The sequence below is a fragment of the Lissotriton vulgaris genome, unplaced genomic scaffold, assembly GCF_964263255.1.
Source record: "Lissotriton vulgaris unplaced genomic scaffold, aLisVul1.2 SCAFFOLD_4264, whole genome shotgun sequence".
Lineage (NCBI taxonomy): Eukaryota > Metazoa > Chordata > Amphibia > Caudata > Salamandridae > Lissotriton > Lissotriton vulgaris.
Window position 1 is genome coordinate 154343 of NW_028252596.1, and position 17060 is coordinate 171402.

The 17060-nt window shown below is 49.5% G+C and overlaps 1 protein-coding gene across 1 annotated transcript in view; it reads right to left on the bottom strand.

Moving 5' to 3' along the window:
• Positions 1-12282, bottom strand: part of LOC147662099 (zinc transporter ZIP13-like) — a gene marked incomplete at its 5' end in the record, with an annotated part of 112245 nt that extends 99963 nt beyond the window's left edge. The window contains one exon of the mRNA XM_086951112.1: positions 12143-12282. Within this exon, the coding sequence (XP_086807238.1) occupies positions 12143-12282 (140 nt within the window). The remainder of the gene's footprint in view (positions 1-12142) is intronic.
• Between the last annotated feature and the right edge of the window lie 4778 nt (positions 12283-17060).

The window sequence follows — 17060 nt, forward strand, 5'->3', positions numbered from 1 at the left end:
ACTGTCACAGTGGACGAAAGAAATGCTCTATTGTAGCACCCAAACAGAGCTATATAGCGAATTGATACCCCCACGAAACAGACCTAAGAATTTCTGGTCCCTTTTCTTGACTAGGGAGCTCCCATGCAAGACCCCAGACGGGGAGGTTACGGCAACAGCGACTGGGGAGGACTGCGCTACGACACATATTTAGATGCCCAACGATAGGCCTACTGCCCCTCCGAATGACACACCTGATCCGAAGAGTGCCATGGTGGAGTGAGCTCTGGGGCTGATTACTCAGTCGACTGGGGAACGGTGGACACCTGAGGGGGATATAGCCACAAGATCTATTAATTAGGTACGAAATGGTTGTACTGCCAGGCTTGAGTCTCTAACTGTATTTTTAGACATGTGCCACTTATACTTATCTGCCTTTGATCCTGCGCTAGGTATGTACATGCTTATGCCTTGAATTGTTGCCTTGTTTTTTTTTGTTTCTTGAAATGCCAATAAACTGATTAATAAAAAATAAAAAACAATTATCTCACTGTGCCCAAACCCTCTCACTTGCTCTGTGCCTCTCGGTGTCCTGCTCTGTTTAGGCAAGGGCTGGAAACGAGCACAGAAATAGCAAACAAAGAGGGAACATAATTTGCATACCTAACCCTGGACTTTGCAAACACCGAAATGGATACGGCTTGTGGGAGGAATCAGAAGTTCTCACTACTGATCAGGAGATCTGCTTCCATTTCAGGAATACTATGGGGGGCCATCTTTGATTGGGCAAAAAAGAAGCAACCAAAGGGTAATCTTAATGAACAGGTCTGTCAAGGGAGGCCGGTTGGACGAGGAGTTTCCATTCCTGGCAGGATATGAATATACACCCTAACACAATACATTCAGACCTAATAATGCGTACTGTAACAGTAAAAGTAAAGGCTCCCCAGAGACTCCTAATTAAAGAGATAAAGGCTGGGGCTTAATGCAGCACAAGAGCAGTTCAACCTGATCTACCAAGAGGCGGCAATGGATTCTGGCTGCTTTCTGAGTTTGAACAGGCCAACATTTTTTTAAATGCATATATTATAAGTGTGTTTATTTAATCGGACGCATATTTAAGTCTTTATTCTTGCTGACTAGATGTCCAAAGTCTTAAATGGAGTCCTCGCGCCAACCAACTACTGCTTAATGGGAGTTATAGTCTTAGATCACCACTGGAAGAGGCAGGGTTAGGAGTGCATGAATGCATCAGAAACAGAAGTGCTCCTAAAGAACTTTAACAACAGTGAACACCCTTCCTTCACCGGGAAGCAGAGGCGCGTCGCCTCCAAGCAGAGGCGCGTCGCCTGCAAGCAGAGGCGCGTCGCCTGCAAGCAGAGGCGCGTCGCCTGCAAACAGTGGCGCGTCGCCTGCAAACAGTGGCGCGTCGCCTGCAAACAGTGGCGCGTCGCCTGCAAACAGAGGCGCGCTGCCTGGGCTCTTCACGTGGAAATACATGCGCTTCACGTGAAAACAAATGCGCTTCACGTGGAAACAAATGCGCTTACATGGCAACAGATGCTGGACGCTGCCCACCAGTAGTCAACCGTGACACCTTTGAACCTGGCTGTTCAATTAAATCCAGAGCCGGCCTTTGTAACCTGCGTCAGCATCGTCTGTCTTAACAAGTAACTCCTCACAAGTGAACTGTTGATCAGAACTTGATACAGATGAGATTGGACTACAGCAAACACACATACATCGGTCTACAGAAATCAAATCCAGAACAATTACCAACTCATAAAGCATCCCTAAAAATGATACGTCAAAGTTTTAATTTTACATAGCGAACCAATAACCTCCACGGGCGTCCTGGCGCTCAGGGGCCAGCAGTCAGCACAGATGCACCAATCTACCAGAAAAGCCAGATTTGGAATTCCTTTGTGAAACTAATCTAATTCATAAAATGCAAACAAATAGAAGGGAATCCAGTGTTTGGCAGCTAAGGATGAAAAAACTCAGCAGCCGAGACAGTATCGCTCAATGCGAGGGACGCAAAGCTGTTTGAATGAAGATAAGAGTAAAGTGTGTGCCCAGTTGTATAGGGAAATAGGGTCTTCTTGATAGTGGTCCTATAAACCAGACAAAAAGGGATTGAAGATGGATTGTTCCTTTATCGATAGTGTAAGAAAGTGAGTTTCTGTTGCAGTACCCCACCACTTTTTGCCTGATACCTGAAGCACCTTTCCTTGGTGTGCCCTGGGCTCCTGCCAATCAGGTACCCAGGGCTGTGTACGTTCCCTAAAATCTGTACTAAAGCCTAAACCCAATTGGCATATCTGGCCACATAGCAGCCACTAGTAAATGGTACCCTAGGTACCCAGGGCATTGTGACTAGAGAAGACCCCTATGGGCTGCAGCACTTATTGTGCCACCCTTAGGGGGCCTGTACCTTGGTACCCACACACTGCCGTTGCAGGCTGAGTGTCCTGGTGCAGAACTAAACAAAGAGTCGACATGGCACACATCCCTGTGTGCCATCCCCACAGAACCCACTGCCCTGGCATACCTCAGTCACCCCTCTAGCTGGGTGCACTATGCCAGTGGTGTGGGCACAGGTGCATGAGCCCTGTGCCCCTACAGTACCCAGGGCCATTCCTGGGCACTGTAAGTGCAGTGATGCCATTAAGAGTATATGGTACTGGGAGGTTGTCATTACGAACTCCACAGCACCATGATGGCTACACTGAAGACTGAAAAGTTTGATATCAAACTTCTCAGCACATTAAACCCGCACTGATGCCAGTGTGGGATGTAATGTAAAATGCACCGAGGGCATCTTAGAGATGCCCCCTGAAACCTAACCTACAATCCACGTCTTGTCTGAAAGGCTGCCTAGGCTGCCACAGAGCAGACATGTTGCTGGATCCCTGGGTGGAGAGCCCTCGCTCTCCTGGGCCTGCAACAATGCACTTCCTGGGAAGAGGTGCCAAGCCTCCTCCCCCAGGATGGGCAAGGGAAGCTTCAAAGGCATTCCGCCTTTGTAAACTTCTCCAGACAACTTGCTGTACCCAGCAACTGGCCCCCACCAGTTCTGACCCCCACTCTGGCGGGAAGACTGGCGGGAAACCCTACGTCAGGAAGGGGGGGTGCCAACTCCACCCCTCAGATGGGAGAGACGAGCTGAAGCATGACCGCGGGATCCGGCCATCCTGAAGATGGGGAGCCATGTCCAATCACAGCAAGGCTCCTGGCCCCCTCCCACAGGATAGGAGCAGGCTAGGGGGTGTACTCACCCCAGGACAAGGACACATTGGTCCCTGCCCTTGCCCTTCCTGAAAAGCCCCTAAATTCAGTTTTTATGGGCACCCTGAACCTTCCTTCCCCAGATCCAGATTCCGAAACAAGAAAGAAGAACAAGGAACAAGAAGACCTGCCGTGCAGCTGCTAAAAAGAGGAAGACCTCCACTGATTTGGCCCCAGCCCTACCGGTCTGTCGACCCTCGAACCTGCTCCTGCTAAACCTGTCTCCAGTGGTCAGCAACCTCAAAAACCCAGGAGTACCTGATTGCCTTGTGACTCTGACTACCTGGGTTTCCCACGAGCAGTGGTACTGCTCAAAGCATGTAACAAGCCCTGGCATCAGCCCGGAACCGTGAACCCTGCACACTCTACACCCGCCAAGCATGGCCTGTGCTGGAGTGAATCAAGACCCTGAGGACGTCCCCCCGGTGATTCTGACCTGGAATCCAGTGCCCAAGGACCCTCCTCGACAGCCCTGACAAGGCCTGCAGCCTCAGGACAAAGGACCCCTCCGACCGCGACCAGCAGGGGGTAAGATTTCCGGACCTCAAAAGACAACTCTGCACCCAGCGCCCCACGGCCCCCTGTGCCCAACTCCTGGGTGCCTACCTATCCTCCAAGATCCTAACTTACTCCTCAAAGTGTTGGTCGCTCCAGAAGATCCTCTGTCCCGGAGCCTGCAGCCTTTGTTCCCTTTTCAAGATCTCCATTGAATAACATTGAGCGCACCGACTGCTCAAAAGCACCCTGCACCTAACCACCCGAGTGCCCCTGGCAGTGCAACCGTTGTCCTATCCTACTTCCCCATTTGCCCTAAACAAGTGACCAATAGCCCAGCTCCCACAGCCGCGTGGCCTGCTATCCTGCAGCCACCAACCGAAGGCCCCCTGCCTCTCATTGGATAACATTGGGCCTAACTACCTCTGCACCCGGCTGCCCCTGTGCCACTGAGGGTGTACCAACAGTACCTACCTGACCCTGGGGGACCCGAGTCTATGCCCAGAACCTTAAATATGCCAGTCGAGTACGTACCTAAAAGCCGATAACTCACTTTTCTTCTATAGGCTAACATTGACTAGTTTCACTCAGAAATTCTTCTAAGTGTGGAGTTTTGGAACTTTAAAATATTCACCTAAAATCAGCCGAACGACTATTTCCGATTTACTCACCTGTTATCAGGAGAGACCTCAGTGCTGCACCTTTTAGCCCAGCACCAACCCTGAAAAGTATTTTTAAGCGTACTTACCAGTAACCTGACTTTTCTTCCATAGGAAACCATTGTCTGCTTTTCTGTGAAATTTCTTCTAAGTATCGATTTTTGCAAACTACAACTTACAAAACGTAATTACTTACCTGTGTTAGGTAGAAGTCCCAGTGCTGAACCTAGGAGTCCAGTACTGGATTACCAAAGTAACATGAAACTACTTTACCTGCAAGTTGCATTTTCTTCCATAGGAAATCATTGACTGCTTTTCTGTGAAATGTCTTCTGTGTGGCGTATTGAAACTTTAAAATATTCATGTAAAATCAACAGAGTACCGAATTACTCACCTGTGATCAGGAGAGAATCCAGTACTGTACCTTTTATCCCAGTACTGAACCGCAAAAGTCATCCTAACTGTACTTACCAGTAACTTGACATTCCTTCCATTTGATAACATTGCTTGGTTTCACTGAAAAGTTTCGAAGTGTCAACTTGGAAAATACATTTATATTCTTTAAAAATCACTGCTATAACCAAACCGTTTTTACTAAACTGTTTACAGCTTAGGTCCCAGGACTGAATCCAGGATCCAGTCCTGTGGTACGAAAAGTGCAACAAACTGTAACTATTGTATTCAAAGAGATCATTGTCCATTTGAAAAGTACTTAACTAAAGTAATCCATTCTGAGAAAGTATATTTGGTTACCTTGTTGGCTCTAAAATAAAACAACTATATCTTTTGATATAAAACAATTGGCCTGGAGTTCAGTTCTTGAGTGTGTGAAACCTTTTGCTGACTGAGTGTGTACAACAAATGCTTTGCACTGCCCTCTGGTACTGCCTTACTGCTCGACCAAGCTACCACTTTGGAGAGTAGGGTTATATCCAACTTTAACCTCTGCCAAACCTCTGGGGACTGTGGACTCTGTGCAGGCTGCACCTTACTTTGGTCCCCTTTGGGCCAGTGCAAGTCTTTGAGCTTACAGGGTAATATAATAAACGTAGTGGGAGGACGTTTCTATATCATTCTACTTGCTATGTTTTGCTCGACCTGCAGGTCGCAAATTCAATATTCTGGAGAAATTAGATGAACAGAATTGCAAAAGTCAATCTTAGGGGTAATAAATGCTTGAACCACAGTCTTACATGCTGAGCCCAGGAGTAAACAAATTATTTTTCTCAATATACTGAGAACGGAGAAGTAAATGGCAGAAACTTGACTTATCAGTTTGAAGAAGAGCAGATTTTGGCAACTAAGAAAGCTAAGTTTCAAAGGGCGCCATTACGGTGACCAGGAAATGGATGAATGCTTCCAGCAAAGGCCCCAGTTTTATTGCAGTTTAATTGAAGACAGTTTTCCTTTATCCACATGGCTCTGATTTGAGTCTTGCTGGGGTTTTCTGAGACGGTAATGACTATTAGTGCATCACCTGCATAGGACACGACATTGAGCCAGCAAGAGCACAACCAGGGAGAGCAGAGGGATGATAGAGACATGGAGTAGGCCTCCTTGAGATACCACGCAGGAGAGAGAGGTGGCTTTGGAGTGGAACTGGTATTGTCCGAGATCGGTCTCCTGTAGTCTTTCCAATATCTTTTTGTCCAAAATGTGTATTTTTCTTCTTCTTTCTTCAAAAATGTCTGGATCCCTTTCGGGAACGATCCAGACCCAACCACGGAAAAACGAATCTGAATATGGCGCCCAAGATTGGGAGCTTCCGCAGGAAGCGTGCAGACGTCACCGAAAATACACCAAAAGGCGTGGACGCCCACCTGGGCTACGAAAAAAACCAAAAAAAAACAAAGAAAAGACTACGATTCCGGACCCAACCACCAGTCCGCAGAATAATGCAAAGCATAGTAAATCCAGAAAGATTCACACTGCAAAACATCCCTTATACCCCGTAGAGCCTCAAACTAGAGAGGGTATCTCAAGAGAAATCTCACTTTCCCCCTGGCAGAGTACCAAATTAAGGTCTGTATCACAAGAGAAACCTTCCTTTTACCTGATAGTGCATTACATTTGGGCTGACATTTCAGGAGAGCCCTGCCTTATAACTTGGAGCCCCTGTAATCGGGTCTATATTCATGGAGTTTAATATCTCATTTGCATGTTGCCTTCAGAGCACTGTAAAAGGGAACTCAAGGTGAGCAGAACTAGGAAATACAGGGGAAAAGCAAAAAAGAGAGTCACAATTGGAAAGGGTGAGCAGCAAAACAGGAAATAAATCAACTGGGTATCCTCAGAGTAAGAAGTTGGAGAAACTCTGTTCAGTCAATGCCTGGCACGGGCTTGAGAAGCAAGTGATATAGTCTCTGAAATAGAGGGTTCTAAGGTATTTCTTGAAATGTGAAAAACAGCAATATTAGACTTTAGAGACGCAAGCTGCATTCAACCACTCTGGGGAGACTGCCCCGTTCACCCTAAAAATGCACCCAAGTAGGTTCATGGTCTTACGAGACACCTCTCTAATGTGCCAAAGTCCATCACACACGGCTTGAGATCTGACGATCGACCTCCCGTACCACTGAGAGTGCATCAAACAGGCATCAAGATCACCCAAGACTTCTCTTATCCACAAGTGTACACAAGACTGAGCTTAACGCAGGAGACCCCTCGTACCCCGGGACTCAATATCTCAGGAAGCGCCCTGGAAACTTGGGGGTCCATACATTAAAAGATGCCTCAACTGTAAAGCAAGTAGTATCACAGTAGCCACTCCCCTTTCAAGTCAAGGAATCATAACTACCTGCAAATGACAAACCACATGGCAACATCGGGGCAAAACACCCAGAGCTACCACCCTAGAGATGATTCTCCCAGCACCCTTTTGAGGCCTATAAGTGGCCTTGTCCAAGGCCTACGTTTGGGCAACCTCATCCAAGGCAAGTGAAGGCAAGGGAGGGCATCTAGCAACAGACCTTGAATGAGAGGCGCTGCCTCCAAGCGCCCTCCTCCAAAGCCTGCCTCTAGGTAGAAGGCATGCCACCAAACGCTCTCCATCACCTGAGTACTCCAGCGCCCCAAAACCTGCAGATCAACAGGTTCAGCTAAGGCATTTAAGACTCAGGCGTCTGGACACCAGCCTCCAGACGCCCTCGTCCCTGGCCAGCCTCCAGGCCACTCTTGCCTCGCCTTAGGCCAGCCTCTAGGCCCCCCCCAGTCCAGCCTAAAGACCCCCCCTCGTCCCAGGCCAGCTTCCAGGACCCCTCGTCCCAGGCCAATTTCCAGGCTCACTAGTCCCAGGCCAGCTTCCAGGCCCTTCTCGCCTCGCTTTAGGCCAGCCTCTAAGACCCCCCAGGCCAGCCTAAAGTCCCCCCTCGCACCAGGCCAGACTCCAGGCCCACTTCCTTGCCTCCAGTCAGCGTCCAGACCCCCTCCCTCGCCACAAGGCAGCCTTCCGGACCACCCTCAGACAAAGCCAGCCTCCAGGGCCCCCTCACCCAAGGCCAGCCTCCAGGCCGCCCTCACCCCCTCGCCCCATGCCAGCCTGCAGGCCCCCTCACCTAAAGTCAGTTTCCAGGTGCCCCTTCGACCCAGGCCACTCTCCATCCTTCCCCTTGGCCCAGGCCAGCCTCCAGGTGCCCCCTGACCCCAGGCCAGCCTGTAGGCTCCCTTGCCTAGGGTCAGACTCCCGGTGCCCCCTCGACCCAGACCAGACTCAAAGCACCCCCTCGCTCCATGCCAGCCTCGAAGTGACCCCTCCTGCCAGGCCAACCCCCAGACGCCCCTTTTTCCAAATCCAGCTACCAGGCCCCCTCATTCAGGCCAACTTCAAGATCCCCTCGTCCCAGGCAGGCTTCCAGGGTCCCTTATCCCAGGCAGGCTTCCAAGCTCCCTTGTCCCAGGCCAGCTTCCAGGACCCCTCGTCCCAGGCCAGCTTCCAGGCTCCCTCGTCCAAGGCCAGCTTCCAGGACCCCTCGTCCCAGGCCAGCTTCCAGGACCCCTCGTCCCAGGCAAGCTTCCAGGCTCCCTCGTCCCAGGCAAGCTTCCAGGCTCCCTCGTCCCAGGTCAGCTACCAGGCCCCCATCGTCCCAGGCCAGCTTCCAGGCCCCCCTCGTCCCAGGCCAGCTTCCAGGCCCCCCTCGTCCAAGGCCAGCTTCCAGGCCCCCCTCGTCCAAGGCCAGCCTCCAGGCTCCCTCGTCCAAGGCCAGCCTCCAGGCTCCCTCGTCCAAGGCCAGCTTCCAGGCTCCCTTGTCCCAGGCCAGCTTCCAGGCCCCCTCGTCACAGGCCAGCTTCCAGGGCCCCTCGTCCCAGGCAAGCTTCCAGGCTCCCTCGTCCCAGGCAAGCTTCCAGGGCCCCTCGTCCCAGGCAAGCTTCCAGGGCCCCTCGTCCCAGGCAAGCTTCCGGGCTCCCTTGTCCCAGGCCAGCACCCAGGACTCCTCGTCCCAGGCCAGCACCCAGGACCCCTCATCCCAGGCCAGCACCCAGGACCCCTCGTCCCAGGCCAGCTACTAGGACCCCTCGTCCCAGGCCAGATTCCAGGACCACTCGTCCCAGGTCAGCTTCCAGGACCCCTTGTCACTTGTCCCAGGCCAGCTTCCAAGCTCCCTTGTCCCAGGCCAGCTTCCAGGAGCCCTCGTCCCAGGCCAGCTTCCAGGCTCCCTTGTCCCTGGCCAGCTTCCAAGCTCCCTTGTCCCAGGCCAGCTTCCAGGAGCCCTCGTCCCTGGCCAGCTTCCAGGCTCCCTTGTCCCAGGCCAGATTCCAGGCTCCCTCGTTTTACCAGATCAGAACCTCCTGAATGACCAAATGAAAGGAGAACCACACAAGAGATATAGAAAATATATGTATTTACTACTAAAGGCACCCTATATTACAGACCTAGAACGACAGTAAATAGCACAATACACAGTGGGCTCCAGGTGGAGACCAAACCATATACTAAGAAAGTGGTATAACAACCACGACTTGACTAGACACAGTGCCTAGAGCAGGTAGAATCGCGGGGACCCAAAGGAACCACCCAAGGTAGTGACACAGGGGACCCACGGGGGAGGCTTGCAGTGTGAGAACACAGGCGCGAGCTCCATACAACTATGGGAAAGTCGTGGTTGGAAAATTACAGTTTAAGGACACTTCAGATAGGACTTTGAGCAAACCCTTTCAAACGTAGAAGGTTCCAAGTCCAACACCCTTGTGAGTACCGAGGTACCTGGGTTGCCGATCCCAGAGGAGCCGGGTGCATAGGTGTCAAGTGGTGTCGGAAACCCTTTTCGTTTTCAATGGCGCAATGCAAAGAATTGCTGCTGCTGGGCAGATGAAAAGTGTCCGGAGGAATCCAAGCATGGATCGGGATGAGAAGAACCTTAAAGCAGAGGGGACAGGGTCTGGGTCACTTAAGGGTGACCAGTGGCTCAGTAGACGTATGCCCACTGATGTCGGGTGCTTCTGGTGAGAAGATAGGATGCTTGACCCTACTGCCACGGGGACCAGGAGACATCGACAACGACAAAAGTCCGGAGGTGAGCTGTCCCACGAAGGATGTTGAGTGCTGGGGGGTCAGTGTCCTGATTGAACACCAAGAAGCCTTGGCAACTGCAACCCACGCGGGCAGAGGAAACAAGTTACGGTGAGGACCAGCAAGGTCCTGGGGACTCTCCAAGCAATGGAGAGTCAGGGCACTTCTGGAGCAACCAGGGAAGCCCAAGGAAATTCAAAGTTACCTTCACAGGGACCACAGGCCAATGGACCAGGGATCGCGACGGGACCTAGAGCTGAATCACGAAATACAAGCCCACTGAACACTCGTGGCGTGTAGGCCGGGAATCTTCGGTGGAAATACTGCTCGGGGTCAGGACTACAAGTAGCCCAAAGCACAGCCTCAGGGATCGCCAAAAAGCATATGGTGCTGCAAAAGTACACAGTGCACGGGGTTCGGGTTACACTGTCCCCATGAGGGATACTGGTCTCAGAATTGCTGAGAGGTCAGATCAACCTCAGGGACGCTCTGGAACCCACCTCCTGTGTTGCAGAAATCTTCAGAGTCTTCAGGAGCTCGGGAGAAGCAAACCGGTCAGATGCGTCTTGGAGCCTGCTTAGCAGGGGAGTAACTCCTTTACTTCAAGGGAGATTCTTCAGTCATCCAGCGTAGTGTAGATCGTCGAAGCAGAGTTTAGTCCAGGTACAATCTAAAGTCCTGCAGTCAGGGTTCCTACTTTATACCCAAGGAAGGAGGTGGACAAACTCTGGGGACCCACCTATCGGAGGGTCAGGACAGAGGGGTGGCTACACCCATGTCCTTTGTCCAGTTTCGCACCAGAGCAGGAGCAAATGGCTCCTGAAACTGGTTTGAGCTGGACTATGCACAGGGACACCAAATGTGCCCCCAGTGCAGACTTTCTGGCACTCTCAGAGTGCACCCACCCAGTCCCAAACACTAAAACCTGTCTGGGAGGTGGTCACACCTCTCTGTGACAGGAACCCTATTGTCAGGCCTTCCTCGGCTCGAGCTCGGCTCAGCAATAGGAGGGCAGACCCGTGTCTGTGGCTGGCAGCATCCATTTGTGATGCCCAGGTCGAGAAAGCTGGTATCGGGTGTACCAGTGTTTCACATAAGTCCCTCTAGAAGGGTGGAACCCTACCTGCCCGCCACTTACTGGCGGGGAGGATGTTTCCAAAGTGTTTAACACCAAACAGGAAATGTTTCTAAACAGCCGTTTTAAAGTTAGCATTTACCGCGAGGTCGTAATGCACTTAAATTATTATGGTTGGCTGCATCACAGACAACCACGTAAAATAGGTTCCGAAGGCTGCAGAGGTACTCTGCTCATGCATGGGCACCCTCTCACCTAAAACCCAGCACCCTGCCTTGTAAATGTAAGTGTAAATGTAGTAGTATTTGTATAGCGCACTGAATCGACCCCCGAAGGGGTATCTCAGGCGCTTGTACGCATACCGCTGTGGAACCCTTCCTGGCTTTTCCCTGTGAAGTGCCCACTCCTGGGCACCCCCAAGGTGAAGCCAGGCATCCTAGCGCTGTTGGGGCCGTGGTGGAGATTAAGCATGCTATTGCCCAGAGTTGCAGAGTGGACCCATGATTAGAATAGGCACGAGGCGAGAATTATCAGGTCGGCGGAAATTGAGCCCAAGACCCGCCGAGGCGGGAATTGAACCCTGGTCCCTGGCTAGACCTCTGCATCAGGGTCTACCGCTCTAACCATTGAGCCACACTTCTCAAGGCCTTAAGGCCTGCCATAGGCGTGACTGATGGATTTAGAATAGATATAGGTAACCTATAATAGATATAGGTAACCTATATCTAAGTAAGGGGTGCATACACCACCTTACACAGGCTGCAGTAGCTGACCTGTGGTGCCATCTTGAATGGACTCTCAGGGGTGGTATAATACATGCTTCAGCCCCTGGGAGGCCTCTGGGGTACCCATGCCCTGAGTACATGGTGTACCATATGCTAGGGACTTATAAGGGTACCCCAGAATCCAATCTGGATGGTACCTAAAGTGCATGCAATCAATTTAGAGGAGAAAGCAGCTAAGCTGAGGTCGTGGATAGCAGGACCCCAGCCAGTCTAAGTCGAAAACAGTGATAAATCAGCAAAAAAGTGGTGGTAACCATAAGAAGCAGATCCTACTCTCCTACACAGGGCACAAGAATTTGGGGACTGCCAACATGTCTGATTCCACGCAACCATATTTGGTAAGAACTAGACTCACCTTTGTTGTTTCTGCTGCCTCTCGCCACTCCATCCGTGAACCGTCATCAGGAAACATCTTCTCCAGAACCAGAAAAGTAAGGAAACCAGTGATCACCCAAAGCCCCAGGAGCTTCTGCTGCTGCAGTGTCTGCCCACCACCTGTGCAGGGAAACGAAGGATAGAGCTAAGTGCAGGGAAACGAAGGACAGAGCTGAGTGCAGGGAAACAAAGGACAGAGCTGAGTGCAGGGAAACAAAGGATAGAGCTAAGTGCAGGGAAACAAAGGATAGAGCTAAGTGCAGGGAAACGAAGGACAGAGCTAAGTGCAGGGAAACAAAGGACAGAGCTAATTGCAGGGAAACAAAGGACAGAGCTAAGTGCAGGGAAACAAAGGACAGAGCAAAGTGCAGGGAAACAAAGGACAGAGCAAAGTGCAGGGAAACAAAGGACAGAACTAAGTGCAGGGAAAAAGGACAGTGATAAACCCAGAAGAAAAGGACAGTGCTAGGCCGAGGAGAAAAGGACAGTGCTAAACCCAGAAGAAAACAACAGTGCTAAGCCCTAACAAAAACGACAGTGCCAAGCCCAGAGGAAAAGGACAGTGCCAATCCCAGAGGTAAAGGAAAGTGCCAATGCCAGAGTAAAAGGGCAGTGCTAAACCCTAGAGAAAAGGCCAGTGCTAAGCCCTAAGGAAATAACAGTGCCAAGCCCAGAGGAAAAGGGTAGTGCTAAACCCAGAGGAAAAGGAAAGGGCTAATACCAGAGGAAAAGGACAGTGCTAATCCCAGGAGAAAAGGACAGTGCTAAACCCAGAAGAAAACGACCGTGCGAAGCCCAGAGGAAAACGACCGTGCGAAGCCCAGAGGAAAACGAATGTGCGAAGCCCAGAGGAAAACGAACGTGCGAAGCCCAGAGGAAAACGAACGTGCGAAGCCCAGAGGAAAACGAACGTGCGAAGCCCAGAGGAAAACGAACATGTGAAACCCAGAGGAAAACGAACATGCGAAACCCAGAGGGAAAAAGACAATGCCAAGCCCAGAAGAAAAGGACAATGTCAAGCCCAGAGGAAAGGGACAGTGCTAAACCGAGAGGAAAAGGACAGTGCTAAACCCAGAGGAAAAAGACAGTGCTAAGCCTAGAGGAAAACAACAGTGCTAAGACCAGCAAAAAAGGACAGTGCTAGGCCAAGAGAAAAGGGACAGTGCTAAACCAAGAGGAAAAGGACAGTGCTAAATCAAGAGGAAAAGGACAGTGCTAAACCCAGAGGAAAAGGACAGTGCTAAACCCAGCGGAAAAGGACAGTACTAAACCCAGAGGAAAAAGACAGTGCTTAGCACAGAGGAAAAGGACAGTGCTTAGCACAGAGGAAAAGGACAGTGCTAAGCCCAGAGGAAAAGGACTGTGCTAAGCCCCAAGGAAAAGGACAGTGCTAAGCCCTAAGGAAAAGGACAGTGCTAGGACCTAAGAAAAAGGACAGTGCTAAACCAAGAGGAAAAGGACAGTGCTAGGACCTAAGAAAAAGGACAGTGCTAAACCAAGAGGAAAAGGACAGTGCTAAACCAAGAGGAAAAGGACAGTGCTAAACCCAAAGAAAAAAGACAGTGCTAAACCCAGAGAAAAAAGTCAGTGCAGAACCCAGAGGAAAAGGACAGTGTTAACCCCAGAGTAAAAGGTCCTTGCTAAGTTCAAGGGGGGAAAAGGAAAGTAATAAGTCCAAGACTAAAGAGAGGTGCTAGGTTCAGATCAGGTTCAATCAGAGGTCCTTTTGCAGAAGTATTACCGAGAGCCTACAGTGGGAGAGGAGAACTCTGCCGGGCATAACAAGGTTACTTTGGTGGTTCTGTTTCTCTGTTAACCCAACCTTCAATTCTGGGTTCAGCAGCTTCTAATGCTGGAGTGTTACCATTACCAGCTCTGGGTTCCCGAAGAACTGGTTCCACTGCTGCATTGAAAGGAGGAATGCGCCCACCCCCGGTGTGGGTATAAAAGGTCCATGTTCCTTCTGTTCAGTGTGCTACTTCATACACTACCGAAGGGTGTTGTGTGAATGTAGTTCCATCTCATGAGATTAATAAAGATTGCTTTTATATTCCAGTTTACGTGCCAACTTCTATTCTATTGGTCTGAGGACATGTGCAGAGAAGGGCGAACCCCTAGCACTGGTAGGGCCGGCTGAGGCCCACCCTGACAAATTGGTACCAAACCAGTGGGGCTCATCGGCGACTCGGATGCCCGAAGGAGTGGTCGAAACGAAGGATTGGAATCTCGCTTTGGACGATCACTGGCCGAGGATACCCGCGTCTTGGCAACCACAGCGTTTTTTCTCTCTTTCTGATCTGACCCTCCAGGTGGTGCCGGTCCACGACTGAGATCTCTTCTGTTGATTCGCCGTGCAGTGACCATTTGGTCGATTTGAGAACCTGGCAGTTGGAATCTGGACACCAAGTGATTGGTAAGCGTTGTTTTGATGCAACACTTGCTGTTGGTTTGATGCCTGGGATTGGTAAGGTTGTTTTTGTGACGCTTGCTGTGGCTTTTGGAATTGTATTGGACAATTTGGGATTTGTAAGTTGTTAATATATGAATTGCAATTTATATGGGCAGGTAATGAGGAGATTTTTCTCTACTTTAATAAGATTTGAACGGCAAAATGTACAAGTGTACCTAAAGTGCTACTTTGGTTATAATACTGCATATTCCGCACTATTTTGGCATGCCTGTTTCTAGCACACTTCGTAGGATGTGTTGCTTTTGCAGTGGTACCAATTTGAGACTTGAAGAAGCACAACCGGCCCTCCCCGGAGGGGACGCCTAATAGGGACATGTATATTAGGTATGGTATTTCTTTTATAATGTACAGCACGTTATGGAATAAATATACTAGTAGGGATCCTGAGTTGCCTTGGCCTATGCATGGGTCATTTGATTTACGAAAGATTCAGTATGTGGAACAATGTATGTTTAAGCAAAAGACAAGGCAAGATGTGTTTGACTGTGTACGAATGTGGGAGAAAGAAGTGCGTGAACAAATGAAGCGTGAGCAAGCCTTGATTGAAAAGGAACAACGAAAGACTATCTATGCGAAAGCATTTGAGTTTAAAAATAAAGAAATGAAAGAACTAAAAGAGAGAGAGGATAGGGAGCGCCATTTACAGGTAACTGGACAATATGCTGTTCGGTGGCCCCTCTATCCTATCCTTAATAAACCGCAAGATGATTTCTTGTTATTAGATCGTTCTCCGCCTCTGTATATTTTTCCTTCTGCTCCTCATAAGTCATATGAAGACTCTTCTGCAAAACAGGAGAAAGCACTGGAAACTCTATGTTGTCTGCTGAGCGTGCGTCTCGGATTAGATCTGCTGCTCGTAAAGCCGTTTGAAGTACTGCTACTGCTTCTGAACTTTTAGATGACATACAAAGTTGGTAGGAAAGGGAGCAAATATATTTTACGGAGATATTTGCCACAGAGGTCCTTGAGCGGTTTAGGAAACATTCTGAGGAATTGGAGCCTGATGATGTAGCAAGTGACTGTAAGCAAATGCGTGATGGTCTTTTTGTCTTTTCTCAGGTGACTGATACAATCAGACGTTTGGTTAAACTGCATGCTGATGCAGTCCGTTTGCGAGAGGAGAAAAAGGCAGCAGAAGCTGCTGCACAAACATCTCAGACCGGCATGGCACAAGCTTCTATCTTCGGAACAGATAAGACTATGATAGTTCATGCGAAACCTATGTGGGAAGCCGCACCTTTGTATGCTCCTCCTAGAGGCGAGGGAACAGATGATGATAAGAATTCTACCCATGCAAAGGGTTATTTTATTTATAATTGGGTCTACACTCCTTGGAATGGAGCGGATGTTAAGGCTCTTAAAACTGCATTGCCTGATCCGCAGAAAAATTCAACCGCTTTTTATGAGGAAGTAGCGGGAGCCATTAGCTCTTGTACTATGACTCTGCCCGATATCAACATGTTCTTTGGATTGATATTACCCCCCTGATATGTGGACAACTGTTCGTAAAGTTGATGATCGTGCGACTTTTGGGGCATTAAGGAAAGAATTGGAACAAATGAACGTAGAAAGTTAACCCGCGCAGAAACCGTGTCAGTTAATCTTAGACCTTCCCTCAGCTATATTGGTTAGGTTAAAAACGATTATTCCCCCTAAAAGAAAGACTGGACTATATTAACATTGTGTAAGCAAAAGGCAGATGAATCGGTTTCTGACTTATTTACACGTTTTGAGGAGGCATTCCACGATTTTAGTGGCCAGTCATTAACAGATGACACGGGCAGGCATCCGTTTGTCGATAAATATGTCACCAATTTGTTGCCAGGAATAGCTAGTCGCCTAAAGGCCAGTGAGAGTTCATGGACTACCTCCTCTCCGGTTTCTCTCTTGACTATGGCTCAGTATTATGAAGCGAAGAGTAATGAGTATAAGAAGACTAAGGAGTTAAAAACAAAGGTTATGTTGGCTCAGGCTTATGTTCCGCCTTCTAGAGGTAGTGATCGAGGTGGACGTGGATCATATGGTTTGTCTTTTCTTTCTTATATTCGTTCGAATTTGTCTGTTGACCAGTGTGCGTACTGCAGGAAATGTGTCCGCATAGCGTGCTCAGCAGTATCCACGGGGACAAATGAGAAATCGTTCAGGATATTCAGGGCCTAGAGGTAGCACGGATGATCGTGCTAGGTTTGATGCTAATACACGTAGACAGGATGTGTTTCATACTTTTGATAGACGGAACCAATATCAGATTATTTGCCATCTGATTTGAAAGATTCTGCTTATGCGTAGGACTGCCTAGGATGGGGTAAGGAATCAGTTGAAGTTCCAGTAGATAAGAAGGGTCCCTATGTTACAGCACATGTTTTGGGTTCTACTGACCAGTTTCTGATTGATGCAGGAGCTACTCATAGCGCCTTATCTTAACACT